General features: G+C 45.1%; 1 protein-coding gene across 3 annotated transcripts in view; it reads right to left on the bottom strand.

The window, feature by feature from the left end:
• arhgap46a (Rho GTPase activating protein 46a) overlaps nucleotides 1–17,055 on the bottom strand; it is a 31,985-nt gene that overhangs the window by 11,505 nt on the left and 3,425 nt on the right. For 2 of the 3 annotated variants that reach the window (XM_076751959.1, XM_076751967.1), the window contains exon 2: nucleotides 8,330–8,836. In XM_076751959.1, the coding sequence (XP_076608074.1) occupies nucleotides 8,330–8,836 (507 nt within the window). Of the gene's footprint in view, nucleotides 1–1,090; nucleotides 1,239–8,329; nucleotides 8,837–17,055 lie in introns of those variants that run through there. The other variant, XM_076751977.1, reaches the window with a different exon arrangement.

Below are 17,055 nucleotides of genomic sequence, written 5' to 3'. Positions count from 1 at the left end.
TAGAATGAGATTTAGTATCAAAGCAACCAAGTATACATAAAGTCTAAACAAACAACCAAAAGTCAACTGACAGTACTATAAATGCACCATCACCATATACAATCATACACAGGCATGAAGCCATTCACTACATTGCACCTATTCTCAAAGAAATCCAAAGGGTTGGGAAAATCAGCAGCAATCCACACATTCTTCTCCAAACATTTTGCTGACCTCCAAAGTCTTCACTACATTTTTAGTCTGACAGTCAAAATAGCCTCGTCAAACCCATGAGACAACGACTCCTGTGCTGTGTGTGTGTGTGTGTGTGTGTGTGTGTGTGTGTGTGTGTGTGTGTGTGTGTGTGTGTGTATGTGTGTTGTGCCTAAAAATAAAAGAGTGCTTTAACATAACACATTTCACTGAAACCCATCCAGTTTCATGTGGGACTCAGAGGTCTGGAGAATTCACACAGGGTAATATATAATAATACAGAATATTATATATTATTAATATATAATATTCTGTATTATTATATATGATAATTGGTGGTAGTTGTAGGTTTGTGAAGTAACTAATGTTGTTCTCAACTACATATGACTATCACATGGCATGAAAGTCACATCACAGAACATGTGGACAGTAAACCAGCAGGCCACATGAAAGGAGGTTGATCTGAAAGAAGTCAGGATTGCAGCAGCTCACAGCTGAGAAGATCTTCACTTGGGTCCAAAGGTTAATTCTTCCCCTTTTGGTTGAGCGGCTATGCTAACTTCAAACCCAACGGCCCACTGCTAATCCCAGCAACATAAAACAATCTGCCATCAATCTGGTAACGCTGTCCTGGTCTGCTGCCCTCCACTCTGCTGTCACCTCATAATCTTCTCCTTCAAGCAGGACTTCTCATTCCTCAACTGATCAAAAACTTGCCCTCTTAAACCAGTGAGTGTGTCTGAAATGGGAATTATTACACATACACACACGCACAAAGTCAGCGGCTGGCCTGAGTAAGACACGTGACGCAGTACAGAATATACAAGCTCAATAGACTTCTCACTTTATCAGAGGCCAAACAGGTAATTAAGCTTGAAGACAGGCGAAGGAGACTTACCTTGCCGCCCTCTCTCTACTTAACATTCAGTCGGTTAAATAATTCAATCAAAGCTGATCACCTTCTGTCCTCGTAAATCCAAACATAAACACAGATCAGTGTAGAGCCAGAGCAAGTGTTCAAAGGCTTCCTTTTTCCAAAAGCACTCAGTTGAGAGTTAAGCTGTAACGGCAGTAAGAGGACGCAGAGGGCGGAGAGAAAGAGGCGGAGTGACCCCCCTCTCCTCCCCACATCTCTGGAACAATGCTGAAACAATTCCCCTGAGGTCTTCAAGCCAACGGCAAACTTCCTTTAGGCCTCCTAGCTACAGCTCGGCAGTCTCTCTCTCTTTCAGGACACTGTGCCACCCCCCCATCTATAGAGTGAGTCACACCACCTCAGCGGTTTGAATGTAAACAGGCTCTCATCTTCAAACGGTCCCACAGATTCGCCATCCACGCAGGGCCTATAAACAGCTGGGTCTCAGCCACCTGGCACAGCTCCAGGACAGCCTGCCACAATCACTGTTGTTGGGAATGCTCCAAAGCACCCGCCTCACTGAGACCAATGAAGAAAGTTTACTGCCTAAATGACACATAACACACACACACACACACTCTCACACACATGTGTGTGAAGACAAGCTCTGATCGATGGGATTCACCCCAAACCACCACTGTTCAGTTGTTATAAGCAAGTGTGAGTGTGTATTGCTCTCTGGGCTGGAGAGGGGGATGATAGGTGACAGCTGTAAACATGAGAAGCCACTGTTTGTACTCTTTGAAACAGTGTATGTTTTCTCACTCTGGTCCTGTCAAGCAGGAGGAGGTGATACAAATGCTACAAAACCATTCCCACCTCAGCAGCTGACTGTTTAGCACCAGTTTGCTACGGCAGGAACAGCTCACACATGACACATCAAGGCTTTTCTTATAATTGGAATGTGAAATAACACAGTGGACCTCACGCATATAACCACAATAATCAAAGCCCTCTTCCATTATCAACAAACAAGGCATGCTTAATGAGGACTGATCCTGAGACGGTAGTGACCACTACTTCCTGCCTGAGGTCCTCTGGAGGGTTGGCGAGAGGGCTTCCCCATATGTAACACAAACAGGAAATGCCTAATGTAATGTTCACACACTGCGCCTTGGGTGGAAGCATGGGCTACATCTTAATAAAATGTTTCACTTCATTCACAAGAAATTCTTTGAATCCAAGAAGGCCATTATATGCTTCAACTTCATATCCAAAAAACACCACACAGTACGCTGAAATATGTCTTCCTTCCTGTCCGCACAAACACTAAATCATACTTATGATGAATTCAGTAGCAACATCAAACAGCCTATTCTTCAGGGAAAGAAACTGAACACATTCATATGTCTGAGGGGAGCATCCTGCTAAGTCCAGCTCAGTGTTGGGAGTGAGGGATTTTGTCAGGTGTCATCTCTGTTGTCTCTCTACCATTGTCACAGTCAGGGTCAGCAAAAGTCTAGCATGTTCACCCACTGGCACATTATGTTGGATGACAGCAGGGAGTTCGCTGATCATCACGATCACATGGGAGCCGGTAGCAAACTCCCGACAGTAAGGCAGTGTCTTCGATATCTATCCAAAGCCTCTAATCCCATTACACAGCTAGAACAACACTGACATATCAGTAAACCCCAGGTCAGGCAACTAGAGTATGATTACACACCCTGAACCAAAAGAGAGACAAAGACAGTACAATTGTGAGAAAATAAAAACTGGCCTACAGTGGGGAGAGGATTGCTGGAAAGGGGGTGGAGGAGGACAGAGCCAGAGAGACAAGAGAGGAGGGTGTGAGCGTGTGTAAATGAGAAGGGGTGGGGGGATTAGTCGTGGGAGAGTGCAGCAAGGGAATGAGCGGGAAGGCTGGCATTCCTCAGGGCTCATTCAGGGGCCTCTGTGGCAGCGTGGGGAGCCTCACACAATGCATGGCTGTGCCATCGCCACGGAGACGCCTGCCTCAACAACAGCAATGGGGTGCAAGGGAGGGGGGGGCAGACAGAGGATATGGAAGAGGCAGAACCTGAAAGAGCCATCATCAACCTCCTGACTCAGTCAGGCTCTTACGCAACACTGAACAGGCCTGGACTTTACTCTAACCATAACGAAAGTTGTTTAGAAAGGGTGTGTTGCCTGCTAGTAGCCTGCCTGTCAGGTGTTTGTTGAATGTTGGCTGCAGGTAGGGATTACACACAGCAATTTATCACAGAGGTTAAAAGAGAAATGATAATTATCATTGGGAGTGTAAAATTCATTTCTGAATCTCTTGCTGTTTGGAAAGAGATAATCGCCATTTCAACAATTTCAAACCCCACCATTCAGAGCCTGGTGCTAGCATGTGAGACCTGTAGGAAGACAGAAAAATGTAAGATAAAATGAAGTTAGAGGCCCTTTGGAAACCAGCAGGGTAATCTGACTGGCCTCTGGGGCAGCAAATCAACTTAACGGTCAGCAAATGTCAATTAGTCTCAGCAGCTCTGATGTCTCGTACCCATAAACACAGTGCCAGATACCTCTGTCACTGTTCTGATTATTGCTGTGGTCAGGTCGTCTCCATAACCAGCTAAATATACTATGGGGACTCTGCTGTCAGCAGATGTTCCGTCTCTCCTTTCTTTCCTGCCTGGAATAACTGTTGTTGGAAAAGCCATCAGCTGAGTCACTTTGGCGGATAGGGATATGGATTTGGAAGTTCTTAAATATACCCCCTGGGAATAGTGGGGTCTGAAAAACAGAGGTTATTATTAACATTGGCTGGACAGGAAGAGGAAATGAGGTCACACAGGCCAAGCTTCTGCTACACAAACACCTCAGCACAAACCAAAGAGACCACTGCGATCTGTGTACGGGAAGGAAATTGAAAAGACAAAGAGGATTCGCCGAGGACAATGTCATATTTTTCTTCTCCCTTTTGTACAATCTGTCATAAGACTTTGAAACAGAAGCATAAAATAACAATTTTGGCTTGAGGCAAAGTTGGTAGCTCCCTAGATCCTGTCAGACACCTTCAGAGAGGCAGCTGTCCTGCAACAGCTGAAGTGACGCACCTCCCTTCTCTGAGCCAAGATGTCTACCAGTTGTGCATGTTTGCGGCTCCCTCAGCCCGAGCCTGTGAGAAGTGCTGGGCTGGGCCAGAGGACAGCCAGGATCATTTTGAAGAGACAGGATGAGGCCAAACCCAACTGGATTCCAGAGAGACCCGCCTCTGGAATTTGAAAGTGTATCTGCAACTCTTTTTGTGAGGGCAGATCACATTATGGCAAACACACTGTGTGAAACTTATTTAAAACCAGATCCTCTTCACACACACACACACACACACACACACACACACACACACACACACCCTCTTCTTGTCAGTATCCAGTCTCAAAGATAGGACCATGAACACAAAAGGGACAGAAAAACAACAATATGGGAATAAACAATACTATCCTATTAGAAATGGATGAGAGTGGAAATCCTGTCAGCACCCTGAAAAATAAAATCTCTACATGCTGCAAGTCAGCTGAGGCAGGGAGAGCAGCATGCTGCATGTGGTGCCATTGGTTCCTCATGAAAACCCGGGAGATATTCCACCACACCACAACACCAGAGCGGGAGGTTAACTGTATAAGAAGCGTTTCAATGATATCTAAAATAAAACAAAAGAGGTTTTGGATACACTGCTTCAGTGAGACACATAAATCTGTAGCTCTGTAATCTAGTTCTGAGAATACCATAAACTCTGCATTTATGAGGAAGACAGAGTGAAATGTGGAACGTGTGGAGAAAGAGTGCACAGATAAAAACAAAATAAGGGTATTGTCACTGCTAAGGAGACCAAAGCACTCCGGCACATAACAGGATCGCAAGTTCAAAGCGTAACTTTTTTGGAAAGAAAAAAAAAACTACTTCATTATTGTAGGCAGACTTAAAACACCATCTGGAAGGAGCTGAAAAATGAGCTTACCACACCAGGAGTGTAGAGATAAAAACAAGTCGCTCCAGTGTGTAAAAATGCTGTGGCTACATCCTCAAGAGAGGCGGGAGATGAAAAGCATGAGAGGGTTGTGCTCTCGCAGTTAACATGCAGGCAATGTGTGAGTCATTAAAAACGTAAAAACTTTATCTAACCCATAAGACGCCCCCTCGTTTCCTAAATAAACCCACTGGTGATTTCTCCTATATGACTCACAGCCAGACAGTCGCAAACGCATGAGGGGAAGTTTGTTTTGCTTTGGCTTTTTATACTTTTGCTTTTGTGTGCGTGGTTTACGTAAAAGAATCCAAAAACTTCCCCCGACAAAAAAATAAATAAATAAATAAAAATACAGAAACTGAAATAGAAATTAAAATAAAATGTTTTCATTTCTGCTTTCGTTTCCTTAAAATACATCAGACTACAATGAAAGCGAGCATTCCTTTAACTAAACTTGTTGCACACCCATGTAAAGCCAGCTATCTTGTCTTCTCTTTAATGTGCCGACGCTCATTCATCTTTTATATAATCGCACACGAATAGACACTGAAACAACCCTGACAGAGATGGGTTCGCTTAGGTATTGATATACCCAATTCTGTGGAAGCAGAATCTTTTTACAGGAATCCAAAACCAGTGAACAATCAGGAAAGGCGAGTTGTAAGTGTCTAGTGTCAGCGTGACTGCCTTAGATTGAATGCTGTTGCACCACTATATCATTACAGAGCTAAATGAGAGGGCACACACAAGCCACTTGGTGTTCTTCTCCATTCAGCATACCTAGACTTCCTGCTTAGAGAAAGCTCTCAGTTGACTGGAGGGCAACTGGGCTTAAGTGAGAACCTTTGTTCCTTTTAGTGGTCCATTATACACCCCAGACCAGCCCATAAGACAAAAGAGTGCTGTGACCCTGATGTGAACCACCTTGGGTCACTTCTGGGTTGTCTTACACCATGCTGTCATGTGTCCTCAGCAGACTTTTAACACCCACTGAACCTCAGCAGGACTCCTATAACTTGAAAGCTCAGTGGAGAGGAGCCCACACACAATGAAAACAGGCATGCACGCAGATCACATACACATTCTATGGTGAAATCCCATACAGATGTTATCTGGTTGATGACAACGACACATAGACACACTCATGCATTGAAAGGTGGGTGAAATTCAATACAGGTGTTATAACCTAGATGATCTGTAACACCTTTAGGTCGTACATCATGGAAAGAGATCAGTTTGCTTCAACTTCCTGTGCCTATAACCACATGACTGACATGTTTACCCCTGGAGACCACGGTACTTCCCTGATGAGCTCCACAGGCTCAAAGTATCCAGAAACTTCCAGGACATGTGATAAGACTTGGCCAATGAGTAACAGATTTGGCTCTCAAGCCGACATCATAAATTTGCTCAAATGCATACACTTACTATAAGCAGGAACAAATAGCGCAACAAAGCGTTACAAAGAGAGGGAGAGACAGAGAGAAAGGAAGCGGCATAAACCAACCAGTGGTTAGAATAACACACAGGGTGTGTTTTGTGGAAACTTTGGAAACTCTTCGATCTATTATGAACAGATTTATTAATAGGCCATAACAAAAGGAAACTGGTGTTGGGAGACCTGGGATTGTCCCATCTCTACAAAGAACAGCATTGTTATTCAAAGGTCATATGTTAATAACATTTCATCTCCGCTGAAATTTCACAGTGAAAAAAAAAACGAAGAAAAAAAAGAACATGTGAAGACATGCCTAAAATAGCTGAGAGGTTCAAACCAAACACAGACGAACTTTACACAATGATATCCGCTATTACTCTATAGAACTAAAATACTTATGACTGGACGTGGCATGACCAAAAAAAGGGAAGAGGATTATGTTCTCATGAAAACCCCTAACACTCCGGGTGGCACAGAACAATTAGCTAACCTCAAACCACTGTGACCCTTCCAACTCTTCATTTAAACTTTCTCCCTTGCTCTCACCCATTGATCCTTGTCATTATCAATAAGGCGGGCCACTAACTGAAGACAAGCATGTCTCCAAGTTTGTTTATATCCATTTTGAGCATTCACATTCCACCCACTCTGTGCACTTTGTGGTGGTTTCTAATTACCTGCTAAGAGATGGAGGCTGGTGAGCATGTGAACGGCCATATGGCTAAGTAGGGTATCAAGCCTCTGTGGGCTGAAGTCTCCTCAGCCTTCCTCTGAGGAACACAGCTGGCCATTGTTGTAAGAGGAGAGAGAAAAGGGTCTGGGAAAGGTTGAATCACCAGGGCAAAATGTTATCATGTGGGGAGTTTTAACACTCCCCAAACACACCAAAGTCAATGCAAAGAGGCCACCAGTAGTGTCATTCAACAGCCATGCCTGACCAATTAGTTCAGCTTCACCTTTACATCATCCCAAAGGATTGGAGGGTCAGAGGACAGACCTCCTAATGGCCAAAGGTGAGGTACAAGAAGAGTCCAGAGGAACCGGAGAGCCAGAATCGCCACGGCAGAGCCTCTGAAAACCAGCAGGGTTTGCCTTGTTTATAGGCAGCTGGAATGTAGTGGTTCTGCTTGTTATTAACCACAGACAACACTCTCTCACATGCCTCTCATGCATGCACATTTAAGCTCTCACCCATAAGAGGCGTTACAGTCTTGGATGGCCTGGGGCCTAGATTTGTTTTAGGAAAATGAAATGAGCATTGGAGGAGGGTGGTGGTGGTGAGCACACATAAGGACACTAAGATGGCCACACTGGCCCTGTGCCAGGGGAAACAGAAGTGGCATGTCTGGAATCTGGCTTGGAGGGAAGAGACGGTGGTTTGGACAAGGCCACAACGCCAAGCACATGATGGGGTCTCTGAATGACTTACTGTTAGGGTCCGTTCTGCACCAGTAGCCCTTGCGTGAGGGGGGTTGGGGATGTTGTGCTCTGTAATGTACCCCATTTGGTAGCGATTTGCTGAAATGGCTGTGCATGGTTCACAGGCAATAGTATGGAAACACAGGACATATGGAATGTTCAGATAAGTGAGAACGAAAATAAAAAAGCAGTTTGAGTTCAGTCTGAATGGTCAAAAGTTGAAATAACCCTGCGAGGTCTCATAGCAGAAGCATTTGAAAGTCATTACGACTCACTATACCACATGCTGTGATGACTATCACATTTCCCCACTTTTCTCCTGGTAATATGATCCACTAATGATTAAGCACAAATCCCTTTCCGGGCTTACTGTAGAGGCTACTGAAGGTTTGTCAGGCTTACGTACCTCTGTGGGTCTTTACTGCCATCTGTGCTGTGTTCGGTGCTGCTTCCATCTCCCTGCAATCTGCTGTCCACTGCCGGGTCCAGCTCGGGGTTGGCAGCCTCTTCCGTGGTGTCCAGAGGTCTAGGGACAGGGCTGTCTCCGTCCTGCTCAGGCAGAGGGGTGCAGCGCCCCTGGCTCCCTACACTGCTGATACTCCCTGTGGTCCCATGGTGGTGCCTGTCCACGCTCCCTCCAGCCCGCTTGGCCTCACTGCATCGTCTCATAGCCTGGAGCTGGGAGAGGGGCACTATATCGGCTCCCTGGGGTCGGTGCCAGACTGTGCGCCTTCCAGTAGAGTTGTAATAGTAAAAGCGGCCACTGTGGTGGTCAAACAGCTCCCACCACTGGTTACCGTCTGCCTGGCGTACAGGAACGCCTGAAGGGGGATCCCAGCCGCACTCACCGGTGGTCAAGTTCACATACATATGCTCACGGGAGCGTGGCTCCACGATCTCCACCCAGTCAGAGCTAAATGAGAAGAGACGAGATGAAGAGTAGAGTGTAATTTACAGCTGAAAATGGCAACAGATTATTCAGCAACAGGATACGATGATGCACTAGAGGCCATGGTCACGCCTGAGTTCTAATCAACTCGACAAGCAGTAAACAACTCACACTGTTTGACAGACTGAGAGGCCCAAAAATGCCCACTTGCCCATATGGAGAGAGTGTCAATGTTTGTGTCCCCTACATGTATCCATCTGCATGCGTGTGTGTGTGTTAGCAATGATGTAATCTCTCTGGTAGGCAATGGAGCAGCAGGAGTGATGGTGTGTATGTGTGTTTCCTGAATAAGGAGACAGGTGGACACACTCAGTGAGACAGCAGGCATGGAGTCAGCAGGGCCCGAAGAGGACCATACGCTCTGAGTGCCACTAACGCAAAAACCACTGAGCTAAACTACAATCACAGAGTGACAACAGCCAGCTCAGCACAATACACACAGACAACAAAAAAAGAGACAGAGGAGAGGGGAGGTGCAAAAAAAGGCAGAGAGAAAAAGATCGAAAGACAACCTAGTTTGCAGAAATGTACACATGCAAAGGACACAGATAAGGGGGACAACCAATTACACACAATTAGACCATGAACTGAATTGCAGAGAAATTATAGAACACTCCATCTATCTGTGTTAAATGAAGCATGTGGCATATTGGAATTGAATGATATCGCCCCGTATTACTGGCTTTCTAAATAAAATCAGAGTTGATGTATGACAAATAAGTGAGGACTGCAGTTTGCTGCTGCTATATATCCAGGTCATGCTACCCTTTAGCAGGGCTCCATTATGTCTCCTTTGATCTAGTTCCCTAATGCAGGCCAGCAAATCCATGTGGGAACAGGAACACTGCAAACAGCCAGTGAGAGTCCCTTCCTAAGTTTCAGACACAGTAGATGTCTAGAGCAGAGCCAGAGGAAGGACTCACAACTCTCCTTTCTAGTCTGTTGTAATGACCACTTGAGGGTCTTGGCATGGCTAGGTCATTTCTCTTCAGTATCCCACCCAACTCTAGCCTAGTAGCTTTGAAAGAGAAGTGCCAGCGTGGAGGAATTAGTGTCACAACAATCCATCATAGGATTGGATATGTCCCAGCTTTCTCGGGACAGTAAAGCCTTTCTTCTGCCCCCGTCACAGTTGTTTGTGGTACGAGCCTGCCGTCCAAGCTACCTGTGATGATCAGAAGGAGCGCGAAGCTTAGCATGGAAAAGAGTGCTTACAATGTCCACCAAAGACCCACATTCGTTCTCCTGTCCCGGCCAAATCAACCCTGTGTGCACCCCCGGCCTCAGAAATAGACACAGAGCAGTGTGGTGCCAGTCAGGTCTGCCAGGGTTACAATGTCACCGTGAACAACAGCTGTTCTTTTAACTGCAAAGCCTTGAGTAACTTTGACATACCTGTTCATCAAAGTATCAAAGCATCAATCTATATCTCTTTTATGTGCTGCCAGCACTGGCCCGACGCTCTCCATAGGTCGATTTAACAGCCAGTTAACATAGAAAGGGCATGGAGAGGATATAGGAGCCTTACACATACTGTCTACCCATGTGTCCCAGTGCTCTATGCTGGGAAGCCATCTGTTCAATCCTTCACATCAGGCAAGCAGCCCAGACCTCAGTCGAGCTGTAGTCAACCACAGAAGATCTTGGTCAACTGAAATTCTACCAACTCTGCAACCAATCGATTGGGGGGCTACATTTTTATTTTTTTTAAATCGGCATTTTATTACTGTTATTTTTTATCCATTTGCCCGTAAAATAAATAATGTCTTAATCCAATGGATTAAGAAGCGCTTTTCTCCTTATAAAAGTAACACTGGTGACTGACCGACCATTGAGAAATTGGTCGGTCAAGAGCATAATTTCCAAGCAATCAACCAACCAACTGACTGACTGTTTACAGTCTGCCTTTTTACAAAGAGGGGTCCCACAATGAGGCCCAACAATTAGAAGATGACTTTCAAACTGATTAGATCCGCAACACTAAATGAGCAGGCAGCCTTGCAAATAATGGGGCATTCAAAGCAGAGGCCAAACAGTCAATGCCACGCCACACATACCAGAGCCTTCATCCTTTCACTGCTTCCAGCCTCCAAAAGAGGCCTTCCCACACTGAGAAACTGATCTCTCCATGCTGCATTCCATAATACTCCGCCCTGTGTTTGTCGTCACTCTCTGTACATGCAGTGTTTGTATCTGATTCAAAATAAACCAATCCCTTGTGAACACGGAGTGAAAGAAAGCAGGGGTTGCAAGTTCTTCTCTAAGCATTTTTGAGATCCCAAAAACCCACTGCAGTGATGACACTTGGTAAACCAGCACAGAATTTAACATGCTGGACGGTATCCTGAACACCCCAACAGGAAACCAGGGTTTGAGGGTCAACTGTGGAGGCCATGGCTGACGGGTTTAGCAGCACAGGGTGTAGTGGTTGCATAAGGACTGTTCCCTCTGGGTAAATAAACAGCAGTGAGAGCTGAGAGCCGGCCTGCTGGGCTCTGTTGACACGACCAGATAAGCAGGAAGACAGACCAGTGTTCAGGTTCTGAAATTCCTGGAACATCAGTTTTGAGAGTACTCGACCAACATGAGAGATGTCCATTACATGAGTTTGTCTAATACAAAGGGACTTGTCTTTGGACTGAGGTCAACACATTTTGATGTCCTTCATTCTCCTAATTCAATAAAAGTGCTTGAAGTGGACCAACTGAAATTGAAGAGAGATCCATCCTAGTTCCTAGAACTGTCTGGTGCAAAGATAGCTTTAATACCATGCACATGAACTGCAGCCTACTAGGCTTTAGGCGATACACTGACATGAGAAGCAGGCATAAAAGTATAGTGCAGGGCTCCAAACAACTGAGGCGGTCTGCCTCGTGCTGCAAATGTTCATAAATGGTTTGGAATGCAGTCTGCAGCAGCTCAGTGGAGGCTAACTCCAACAGAAATGTTTTATATTGAACTAAAATTAACTTAGCACACACACAGTCCTATGACTGAGGGACACAGCACCTGATTTACCTCTGGGGAATCTCAATCTAATTGAAGCAGACTTGTATGCCAGAGATCTGCGTTATGGGTTTGAGTTGTCCTACACCAGCACTTGACTGCCGTCAGTAAACATGTGAACACAGACAGTTGAGAATTAATTGGATTTTACAGATTCCACTAGAATTGTGCTCATTCTCTCATCCTCACATTCATGACATCTGACAATTCGAAAAAACTTGCAACGGCTTTGAAATAGTTGGAAATTGAAGTATGAAATCCTATGTCCTTTTTGTTCTTGTGTTAAGTAAAACACTCTCTTTCCTCCCATGGCACACATGATCTTTGTCTCCCATCTGTTCACAAGGAGATGTTTCAGTAGCCTTAAGTTGTTCCACAGGGACTAAAAATAAAGCTTGTCAAAAAAAAATCTCTGCAGGCAGAACTTACCACTGAGACCAAAGACGTGCACACAAGCACACCTTCTTAACCATCATGTTACTCCCACTCCCAAAGTGCCAGAGGTCTCCTTCTGAAGGAAATATACTTCATCTATCATCCACAATTTAGTCGGCTCCAAAAATAACTAGAACTGAGAGCGGTTTCCCAGCGTGAGGGAAACAACAGAATATAGCTCATGGAATCTGCCCCATTGTTCGAAGCCAACGCCAAAGTGTAAATGGCACTTTTCCCGGCAGCAGTAAACATAGAGGACTGGACAATACATTCACTAGAAATAGGGCAACAAGCAGCCTTGTGTCATTGTCCAGCTTTGGATTTGAAACAAACTCAAATACCAATGTGGCTGTTGATTTCATCCAAAAGATAAACAACACAGAGAGAAAAAAGATTGTTTTCTCTGTGTAGCACAGAGTTTTGACCAAACTATGGTAGCAGTGTTTCATCAGATAATCTAGTAATGGCTGAATTGCAGCTTTATGCTTCAGTGCCATTGTGGCATTACTGATGGAGCGATAGGACGCTTTCAGAAACGGAGCCAATAGGGGGGATTACTGCATTCATTTGTCCATAAACTTAAGGTGAGATAACAGACAAAACCAGCAAGCCAGCTCCCATTTACCAGTTAGGACTCTTGTAAAGTAACCTCTAACCTCTTCCAACAGCAGACTACTCTGAGCTGTTGCTTGTGAATGTCCCCCGTGGACCAGTGCAGGCTGAGTTCTCGCACAGGGCCTGCATTCATGGAGGAAACCTTAGCACTCTGTTCATCAGGCACAGTAACAAGTGCCAAGGTCCACCCTGGCTGCTACATTTACAGATGCACTATTTCCTGTTTAGAAACATAAACCCTTCTTTCTCCTCAGATACCAGTCTTAAAATAAGTCACCGCTCAGGGAAGAGGAAGGAATTTAAACTTAGCGGTGCAGGTAAAAAAAAAACACTAAAAATGAAGCAACATTGAGAAACCACAGGTAATTTGCTCTCACAGAGCAAGCCGGGGCCTGCACCTCAACATAATACAAGGAGTGATCTGCCAAAAGATGACTTCTGTTTGATTATGTATAAACCATGTACAAAGTCTATTCAGCATGGCTGCTAGGCAACCTGCTTATCTAAATATTGTAAAACAAGAGCAGGGACACGGACCGACCACTGAGTGCTTGGCAGCAGCTCCAGTAGCTGTGACTAACGAAGAGCGTAATTGTGAGGCTGGCATGTGGAGTGCCGTGGCCACGGTCCCGTTTACTGGAGCGAAGAGGGCAGCAGCTCTAGCGTGTGTGTGACCCCATCAGGGGCAGTGCAAGACACGGCTGCACTGAAACAGATGGAGAGGCCCATGAAAACAATATTTTAGAAATAAAAAACTATATAAATATGAATAATAGTTGGAGTATTTGGTTGCTGGTATTATTAAAAGTGTTTGCTACACCAGGGTCTCAACACAGATCACACAGATCTCCCCAAAAAATCTACAGGACATAAAAGTTTCCACTGCTTTTGTTGACAGTGACAGAGACATGAGATTTGAGAGAGGCTAATCTTTCCCTTATCGAAAGCATAACTCAGCCTTTGCTCAGGTGTGTGTTTGTTTCCTGGTGGCCTCCACCGAGCCAACTGTTTCTGTTGCAAACAGAGCTGGAACAGGGTGTATGAGGGTTGTCAATGTGCGGGGTGCGTGAGCAGGCTCCTGCGCTCCACCCATGTGTCCAGAACAATCAGAGGGAGAGGGGAGAGTGCACATGTTTCAGATGACAGAAAAAAAGCCCAGCACCTGTCACACACACATTCTTTGGCCCTTTTGTTTCACACCTCCCGTTCCTGCCGTGTCACCAGGGTTGGAGGTCTTTAAAACTGAAGGCACAATTGGTCCTCTGTGTGTGTGTGTGTGTGTGTGTGTGTGTGTGTGTGTGTGTGTGTGGCTTGCATTTAATTTAACAACAAACAAACCGGCATAAAGACTGCTGAGTCTGTTATGGGGTAATGGACTTCTGAGAGGCAGGCTGGCATTCATCCCCACAGAAACCCTCATAAAGTTAATGCTCAGGGATGCTGTATATTTATCTTGTTGACTTTAACAGTACTGTGCTTTGTAAACCAGAGCCATAAGGCTGCACACTGCTCGACATGTTTACTCTTTTGTCATTGTTAGAATTTCTACAAGTTTATTTAGCGTTCCACTGGCTCTCGGCTAATGTTTAAGACTCTGTTGCTGTTGTCTTCTTCTGCAGGTTATTATTTTCATCTGTGCATCTGTAGGTATTGTGGGGTTGCTTAACTGAAGGTTATCCATCTTTTGTACAGCCCCCGAGGAGTTCAGATGATGAAAAGGGTGGGAAAAAGCAATGGACAAGAACTTAGGATGATCAGTGAGACCTTGACTGGATGATCATACACACATCTGTCCAGGGACTTTCAAAAAGTGGACTGAAATTACAGATCATATCAAGAAAAATGTAAGATAACTTTGAAAATACATGGATTGTCTCTCACTCTTGGCCTCTCATTAACACCACTCCAGCGTTTCCCTCCACCGAAAACAGCTTTTAAACAACCGTTGTGGGATGAACAACTATACGTTCAACAGCCGACTCCAGTTGTATGATGGGCAGGTAAAACTGACTTTTTTGAAAACACTGACACGTGACTGCCAGTTGTTCGTCTAAATGACTGAAATACACCAGCTTTGCAGTAGTTCAAAAAGTTAAACATCTCTCCCCACTCACTTCACTCACACTCGCTGTGTGTGTTCCTACTGAGCCAATCACAAAACAGGGTTCTCGTGGGCATATATTTTGTTTGTGCTGTCAGACAACTTGGAAGTTTGAAATAGTGATTTGATCAAAGGTCTTGGTCGAGGAACAACCATCTCTCAATGATTACACTGAGACTGTGATTGTATATGCTGAAAGATAATAACTTATCACAGAGAGAGTTGGAGCTGACAGAAAGGAGCATTTCTCTTTGACTTCTGCATTTTAAAGTAGACAGAAAACAGCGAGTGTGAACAAATGAATGTTTTCCAACTGAACCACATTAAAAGGGAACATGAAGTCAAACAGATTCATACCTTTTCTCTCCATTTCAACCCTCCTCCCCTTTCCTCTTTTCCTCCCACCGCTTAGTAGCAGTTGTCAGTGTCCATTCCTCACTCAACATGTGCTGACATTGGCAAACAAGTTTGGAGGTCGTCTTTCACGGCAAGACACGTCAGGCATGATAGAGCCGGCCTCGTGTGAGCTGACCCAGGCACCGGGGCAACAGGTTGCCAAGGAGGGGAAGAGAGGTAAAGCACTTTAAGACCAAAAAGCCAGGCATCCACATGCCTGGCAGAGAGAACAAGGCTAGGATGGGAGGATGAACAGAGGGGGGGACTCCTGAGCTCACTCTGTCACCTGATTCACCTCCAAAAAGCCTGCACAGATAAGACACTAACAAGCTGTTAATACTGACTGTGACGGGTCTGTTATGACAGCACTGCTCTGAAAAAACAGTTAAGACTCTGTACAGTGGCGCAATGTGCCAGATATTAACATGAACTGCTGCCTCCCTAATACAGTGGTTTGCAGTAGTACAGCTGAAGAAAAGTCACCAGCAGATGAAACCCCACTGAGGGAAACACTGCCTTTCTGCCAATTTCTGTAAAATTAAACGCAATGACTGGAACAAAGGAAGCCGACAGCAAGGAAATAACATCATCACTCAGTGAAAATGAGTAAATTCACTTGTGGTGAACATCTTGTTTAGCATTGCCCGAGAACAGTGTGATTGGCAGTTCTGATTCACTGGAGTTACTGCTCAGCGCCTAAAACCGCAAGAACCAGATGGTCTGGTTTGGTCTGTGTGCTATATGCTAAGCTTATACGAATGTGTGCCATTGTTGGACATGGATTCTAGTGTGATTCTAACTGGTGTGGAAAAATGCAATGTGGACTTTGGATTTTGAAGCTTTCTGCACAATGCAAATCTGTGCTCAGTCTTCAGCACAACAAAAGAGACCAGACAAGCACATGAGCATACTGATCTGACAGAGAAGTCAGAAAAATGTTCTTTTTTGCTGCAGTCGCCAACAGTTTCTTGTTGTACACAAGTCTGTGGACTCTCGGGAAAAAGAAAAAAAAATGGTTACCTAGTTGAGAAGAATGTCCTATGATGACTCATGGTCATATGCATTACAAAGCCTGTGAAATGCACCCCATTCTGAAGCCTGTGATGGTACAGAACAATGCAGACTATTGTCAGACCAACAGGCAGACTTCATTCAACGAGAACTCTCTGTGTTGCCTCCACAAAGGAGAGCCCAGCCAATCAGAGCCGTGGCGGGGGAGGAGCTTGCGACATGTATTCGAGGTCTGGGGTGACCTCCTTCAACAGCTGCCCTAATCCAGAACTAGAGACAGTTTCCCCTCTCCAATGGCACTGGATTAGACTGGATCTCACAAGGTCGTTCAGCCACCTTCGGCGAGGCCAGTCGTTCCCATGCTGCTTTCCAACTAGTGATTTTACACGGCCTAAGTGAATTAATTCCCTGAAGCTGCCAAAGTTCACCCCCACTGCATCAAACTGATTCTTCATGAGATGTGAGATAATAGTGCCTACCTCGCCACCGGTTCCAGGAGAACATTTTTGTGTTGGCAGTCTTGAATGTTACTTCAGATACTCTCGCTGTAATCCGCCTACAAACTAACCAGAGAGAAGCAGCGCTCTGTGATTTCTGTATAGAGAGTATTGTCTTGTCC

This window comes from Chaetodon auriga, chromosome 2, assembly GCF_051107435.1.
Source record: "Chaetodon auriga isolate fChaAug3 chromosome 2, fChaAug3.hap1, whole genome shotgun sequence".
Lineage (NCBI taxonomy): Eukaryota > Metazoa > Chordata > Actinopteri > Chaetodontiformes > Chaetodontidae > Chaetodon > Chaetodon auriga.
Note: the sequence above shows the minus strand (reverse complement) of the source record. Positions and strands in the feature narration are given on the sequence as shown.